We start from the raw sequence: 7521 nt of genomic DNA, 5'->3' as shown, positions 1-7521 counted from the left end.
GCACTTTATAAAAAGGGAGGTACAATCATCCTTCTACAAAGGCTTTGAGAAGTTTGTTGATGTCAAGGTGGGGAAGGAAAACACATGTTGAATCATAATTTGTCACTCGATATCGCCCGTTGCCAGGATACTTGGTTTCGGCATTCCCGGTGTGCTGCAGATGAGGCGCCAGCAGGCATACCGAATTACCGACAAAGCCGCGCACTCCGGGGAGAACACCCCTTCCCCTACGAACACTCCGCCCGGTTTGTCAGACTGAAACTGCCCTTAGTCCATATACAAGTACGTACAATGTACAGCCACTCTGCAAAAGTGTTCGTGATTCCGATTTCGGAGTGAGACATTTCTCCATATGTAACCGCAGCGGACCATCAAGAGCCCCCCAAGAGAAGACTTTCCCAGTGACCAATGGCGCCCAAATTAATGAAAAATAAGATCAATGACCTATCTTCTTTTTATATATAGTCACAAACTATATTATATATTTTTCGTTGTTTTGAATCTCAACTTTATTTAATTAAAACTACATGATTTAAAAAAAAAAAAAAGAATCTCAACTTTAATAACATCAGTATAACGGGTGCGCCACTCTGCGCACTGACATTAAAACTATATCACGAACACTTTTGCTGAGTGGCTGTAGGTACGTTCTACATAATGGTACACAAATGCATACATGACCGCTGAGATACCCGACATCCTCGGCACCTTGCACTCAGCGGCTCATGCAGAAATATGTACACTATAGATGCCTAGGTACATCTACATGTAGTTTTCATAGAGGTGGAGTAGGCAAACAACGTCCCCTAGCTGGACCTTATTGTACTGCAGGGTCCGCCCGTCCTCTATCAACACGCCATCCGAGATCTGCAGATTAAGCGAGGTCCAGTTTCAATTCTTGTTTATTTATGGCTACACAGAGACACTCCGGTTGTTGTTGTTTCTTTTCAGCTAGATATCCCCCAGCATCTGGTTCAAGCTCTCACCGAAGAAGACCATTGTGACTCGATCCCTTACTTTGTACTGCACTGCATAGATACGCATTTGGAACAGACATTCTATCCTGTGATTTTCCGGCAAGGTAGAGTGTGCTCTAGGGGGAGGGGATACGGTTGCTATTTATTATATGTGTGTTAATTATGTAGAGCATGAAAGGTGACTTCGAAGACTTTGATCAAACTGGTTGGGGATAAGGTGAGGGATGAGGCTCTTAAGCTGTTGACAGGTGACCATGCACTTTTTGGGTCATGAGGTTTGTGCGTGATATCTGGTGATTCGTTGTGGTCCCCCTTTCCCCTCCTAATATCCCTCTTGAGGACCGGTGAAGACTTCCAGGAGAAAATTTACGCGTGAACGCAGCAGGTCCGGGAGTGATACTGCGTCTCGTCTAGCAACTTTAGACAGGTGCTGCCGGTAGTTGCATAGGGCAGAACAAGACAAGACAAGAAAGGATAGTTACTTCCATTCTCTTGCAAGTCAAGTTGTGATGGTACATGGTCCCGGCCCCTTCCCTTCCCGGTTTGTTTGTTTAATAAGGGAAGTTAAGGATCGAGGAGTTGTATTTTATTTTCTTCTTCCCTCGGGTCGAGAAGTATGTAGAGGATAGATATTCTAAAGGGGGAACAGCTCTTGCTCTACCTCCCCGAGAGGTGGGGGGGGGGGGGGGTCTTTGCGCCGAACACTTATCGAGGAAAATTAAGGAGTGGTTGTTGTCCCGATGATTTCCCGATGATCATGGTTGGTTACATGTACTTATATTTGTACAGAGCCGTTGAAATGTAGAAATGCATCGTCGTCTCGAACTTTCCGGGCAAGACAAATCGATACGTTGTAGTTATTATTTATGAAGTAGAGGAGCTCCCTAGGCTGGATTGTCATTAGTATACAGCCAGAAGCCGGGTGTTGCATTAATATCATACCAAGGCAGACAGACAATAAGGAATGAAGGAAGAGATCAGACAAGATAGTGTCCTCGACGTTACCGATACGTAAATACATACCTACATGTACCTACATACCAAGTTTCAACGTCGGCCAGAGAAGCGATTGGCCCCGATAGACGATAGAAATGTAAGAAGTGGTTATCAGATTCTCCAAGACAGCGCAGTAATCAAGGGTGACATGGTGATAAAGAGCCTAGACCTGTCCCTCGATGCACGGTCTAGGTCTATAACCTTAATTGGCTGGAATGACGTTTCCTTAGTGTTCTGCGAGAAAGCCACGATCCAAAGTTGCTTGGATCGGTAGTGACTGACACATGAGGTATGTAGGATGTAGGGTGGTAGAGTATCTGGGTGTGGTTATCATGATGGGCGTGGGGGAGAGAGGCTCATCCTCTTGTCAACACACACACTCTAACCAATATTACGTTACTATTGTCACCTTCAATTATTTGGCTACGGACTGGCTGTCAGCAGCTTGGCTCAGCTGAATTTGTACCACGCACATACTTGTACTTCGGGGGGGTAAGTGAGAAGACACCACGATGCCAAGATTGCGTGAAGGGTGTCTTCTCACTTACCCCTACCCCCGAAGTACTTACCTACATAATTGGTGACTCAAGCAAGAAGAAGAAGATCTTGACTCGAGCAGTAACGTGGCCTCATCTCTGCCCCTCGATGTCGTTTCATGATAGGTACAGAGCGAAGCGCTTTGTTTGTAATGGTTATTTGTGGCCTCGCCATACTTACTCTACATGTAGGTACTTGTATACACCTCAACACAACTGCGACAAATTATTATCGCGGATCCAACGATGAAAGCCGGTAACTTCGCACCTTACCTGCTTTACTCAAATACTCTACCCAAAGCAGCACGGCCAGCCAAGAGAATTAAAGGCATACCCGTTCCACTGGTAGCGAAACGTGGCTGGTGGCCACTCTCAACAAAGAGAGGAAGAGGGGCGAGGGGCGCTCTTGACGGCCCGAGATCCTCGTGTGGAATAAAAAGCAAATGGGAGGCATGGAGAAAAAAATAAAGTCCCATCGTATTTGATGGATCGCTTAACCCAGATCAATGGCGTTTATCGCGATAGCAGAGTGTAATACCGTTGAAGAGAAGGCTACATGGAACTCGGACTGGCTGGGATCGCGCTCCAGACTCGGGCCCAGGCTTTTAAACCCCTCCCCCGGGATACGGTGGATGCGACTCTTGCGGGGAGGTTTGTCTCACGATGCGGCTTGACAGTGGATGGTGCGGTATGTGTAACAAGGCTCAAAGGAAAAAAAAAGTCCTCCTCTTCGGACCGATCTAGAGCTCTACCCATCATCGCCCACGAGGGGCTGGATTCCTGGGTATCGCCGTTTTCAAATCATTTCTCCGCCAACTGATCTAGTTACCTAGCTGGGTATTATTATTTGAACCTGTCCATACAGATGTCACAAAGCCAATAGGAATAGGTACTCTAGTAATGCAGACCCAAAAGAAAATACAATCAGAAATGAAAATTTCAATACTCGCCAGATTCTGCTGAAGTTCGCTTCCAGACTCTCGTTTATTTTTCCCCTCCGGTTTTTCCCACGTCAATGCAAACCCTTTTTCCCCACGGACTACCAGAGCTAGGCTTTCTGCTTCTCGACCCTTGGCCTGGACCCCTGGGCCCCTCCTCTCTGAAATTTTTGAAGCGTTGCAGCGGTCGTTGCGTCCAAGCTACCTAGCACTTCCAAGACAGAGAGGTCCAGTGGTTCAGATTGTAAAACATTTCCTTTTACCAGTATCCTGGAGGCTGGAAAGTTCTACCTAATCTTTGCCCCTGTCAGGCTTACACGCAACTGATCAACGTCACCTCTAGGGAATCTTTGGTTCGAACTCGACCTGATACAGGTCGGTTTCCTATTTTGGGAGCTACATACAAAGCTGAGGATGAAGGGTGAATTACCCAGTCTTCCCCCTGGCCCGAGCGCCCTTTCCTCTCGGCTCTCATCGCCGCAAGTTTGCTCTGGATCATCTCTGTAGCATCCGTATCTCAGTTGACGCCACATACCACATACCTTAGGTTAGGTGGTTTGCATATGTCTACCTTTTTTATCCTAATGCTGCATTGTGACGCTGTTACATCTAACTATATTTTTATTTTTTTTTATTTTTTGCTTTTACGTTCGACACTTTCACAAAGGAACCAGGTATTCGAGACCTTAGCCCCTCACTGCCCCCCCCCCCCCCCCCCACTCTCACAGGGAGGATGCTTATAAACTTTGCAATGGTACCCGGTAGAGTGTTTGCTCATTCCTTACATTCACATTTCTCTTCTGCCACCATTGTTGTTGTCAAAGTCGCTCCCTAAATAAGTACTTAAGCTTACTACCATCTCTTTACATACTGCGGCCGATAACACCTAAAATTAAACCCTATCCATCGATATCTCTTTATTAGACCCTATCACCCACCACTAGTCTCGGTCATCAAAATTTACTAGCATTCTATTAGTCTACCTTCTTCTATCTCTTGACAAACAATCGAAAACACCCGCAAACTCTTCCAAGCTACCTCGGTCAGAAAGATATATCTATCTAAATACATACATTCAAATACACAATTAACTAAAATGGCCGCTACCATTACAACAACATATACAACTACCATAACAACTACAACAGCAACTCAGACCCAAACCGAGAAGAAAAGAAAGATGCGAAATTCCTCAAAATCGATGCCGATGCACCCATCGCGGGTATTCTACTTCTCGGATGGCGACACAATAATAAGCTGCCGCGACAGATCCTACCGCGTACACTCTCACCTACTTTCTCAGTACAGTGCTGTAATGCAGAAGGCACTCTCTAAAGGGCGGTTATCAACGTTGTGGAAGTACCTTGGGACAGCAAAGAAAGGCTGTGAGCCGAGCCAGAAATCAAAATCGAAACCGGTTCAGGATATTCTGTACCTGGTCTCACTTGATGATAAGGTCAAGACGGTAGAGCTGCTGTTTTACTGTGTTTATTCGTGCGGGTAAGTTTCCTATATCCAAATATCTGATGTTTGCTTTGTTTATGTAAATTTATATACTGACAAATATATAGAAACCTCCCCCGTCTCACTCCTAGAAACCTTCCCACCTTCCTCCATCTAAGCACAATCTACACCATTCCCTCCTTGCTTGCGCATTGCAAATCATATCTACACACACTCTCCCTTTTCCACCCTCTACAGGCACTTACAACCCCAACAACCCCCGCAACACGCTCACTCCACTCCGAAGCCCTCACAACAATCCTCCATGACCTTCCCCGTTACCAGTCAAACCCCGAGTACGAGCGTCTTCTCCCGCCCGCCGTCCGCCATGCCTTCTCGAACTGCTGGAGCGCCTACGTGGAGCGCGTAGAGGCGCTACGATCTGGCGAGAAGCTATTTGGCACATTCGTATACCCACACTCCAGCGAATGCGCGGACGCAGTTGGCTGTGAGGCGGAGACGAGGCGCGGGCTACTGAAGGGCTGGAACGCGATGTGGGAGAGGTGTGGGAATGAGGTGCCAAGGCCGTCCGAGATATCGAGGTTTTTCATGACCGCGGAACAGAAGGGACAATGTGGGGCGCAGGTTACGGATTTGCTGAAGCGTTTGCTGGAGGATATGGGTGGTGCGGACGCCGCGTGGGATCTGAGGGTTGGAGAGGCAGTGTATGATGGGATGGGCGAGGAGGTAAAGGAGGAAGACGAGGACGAGGAGATGTCATGATCGCTTTCATTGTGCCCCTACGGCGTTCTTTTTCTTTTGTGATGCATTTTTTCATAATTTCTACTGTATATACTTATCTCCCCTTCCCCTCATGTGGGAAAGTACTTTACCTGGCGTAATTAGGTCATTAGGATTTCCTATGTTGAACAGAACTATACCATATCTTTACTATTATCTTAGTTAGGCCCTGAATATGGGATTCAAAGTTATGACCAATCACCTGGTGCCCTCTTTTCATCGTAACAAGCAATGTTTCGTTTTTCGGACAACTAGCTACCAAGCCCAAAGTGCAAATAAATACTGCACGTACTCCACTCCCTTCACGTGCACTGGACGTTGAGAAGCCCCACCCGCGCGCTAGTATCCACCTTGGGATTCAGCAAGGCCTAGATGCGCCCACAAATAAACAATTTTTCTACTCTGCTTTTTGTTTGCTGGCGGGCCAAGCCAAGCCTTGTTCTCGAGTTCTAGGCCTCCTCCCCCCCCCCCCTTGTCTCAGTGATAACGTACTGGCTCTTGAGTAGTCAAGCTCGAAACTATTCGAATAGACAACCCTACCGAGCTACTAAGTATGCACATCCAAACTACATGTATTGACCTCGATCTCTAGCTAACTGCCGTAGGCGGCCGGTCTGGATGTACCGCTTTCGTTGCCTTGCCCTTGCCTTGTCTATTACCTGTTATATTAGCAATAAATAGGATCGTTTATATTATATTTACCTGAGTGGGGGGGATTAAGGTCAGGACCCTTGCGTCCTTAGGCCCAGCAAAGGGGGAGGGAGGGGATCGTTTTTGGGGTATGGATAGATGTGATACGATGTCGCCATATATTATACGCCGTGGGAGAAGGTTTCTTTCACACATGATTTAAAAAAAAAAAAAGAAGGTTTCTTTCACATAATCTCACTCGTGCCGTCGGCTCACGCAGCCATCCGAGACGGATGGCATTGTTCTCAATGCGGAAATGACTTGTTGATTCTATGCCTCCCCCACTCGCTCACTCACTTCACCAGCGGCCCTCGAACCCCCCACTGCGCGCTTATTGGCAGGCGAAGCTGGCAGGCCGTGGGCTCGGAGGGAGTCAACTTACATAATATTGTTGACACCCAGCTAGGGAAGGAGAGAGGTTGGGAGAGGAGTCATAATCTATCACTCGCGTGGAGCTAGGACTTCCTCGCTAGAAAACGTTTCATGGTGCTACTAGCTACAGTCGTTTCTAGGTCAACGGCGAACCCGGCTCGATGACGAATGGCGACTTTTCGGGCTGATAATCAGTCAAGGCAAAGGGGTCGGCACACTTTTGTTGGCTTTTGTTGACTTTGATTGGCCCATTCGCCATCGAACCGAGTTCGCCGTTCACCCAGAAACGACTGTAGTGGCTAGACCTAATCCCTGGGTATTTGTCAGTCTCCCGAAAGATCCGCAAAGGTACTCTAGCCTTTCTCATGAGCTGCCCTTTATCTAGAGAGTTGGTATCTCTAAATTAGGAAACAATAGTTAGCTATTTCAACAGAAAGTGCCTTGTTTCCTTGTTTGTTCTACGTCATCGGTAGCCCGCCTCTAAACCTCCTCCGCCCGAAAGAAACTAACGGTGAGCATCAAAGCTTAATTGCTGTTCCCATTCTAGAAGCCAACTCAAACGCGGCAAAAGTCCAACATCAAGTTGGTTTCTAGAACCTCAACGCCGCGTCCGAGCGCTCTGGATCTGACACATCTCGGTTGATCACACCGATCTGACATGGCTTTTTGCTAGAAAAAATAACATTACCCGAACACTCCTCTAATTTGAATGCGTAAAATGCTGCCAAGCCGTAATTATAAGCGCGCTGTTCGCATCCGCGACGGGCA

At 47.2% G+C, this 7521-nt stretch overlaps 1 protein-coding gene across 1 annotated transcript; it reads left to right on the top strand.

Annotated features, from left to right (window-relative positions):
• Positions 1-4543: 4543 nt before the first annotated feature.
• Positions 4544-5673, top strand: LAJ45_01592 (uncharacterized protein; the record flags this gene model as incomplete). Its single annotated transcript, XM_046111185.1, has 2 exons — positions 4544-4947; positions 5019-5673. The coding sequence occupies 2 exons, from the start codon at positions 4544-4546 to the stop codon at positions 5671-5673; spliced, it is 1059 nt and encodes a 352-aa protein (XP_045975129.1).
• Positions 5674-7521: the final 1848 nt, after the last annotated feature.

The sequence above is a fragment of the Morchella importuna genome (assembly GCF_003444635.1).
Source record: "Morchella importuna strain M04M26 chromosome Unknown Morimp01GS003, whole genome shotgun sequence".
Taxonomy (NCBI): domain Eukaryota; kingdom Fungi; phylum Ascomycota; class Pezizomycetes; order Pezizales; family Morchellaceae; genus Morchella; species Morchella importuna.
This window is presented reverse-complemented; position numbering and strand designations above follow the sequence as displayed.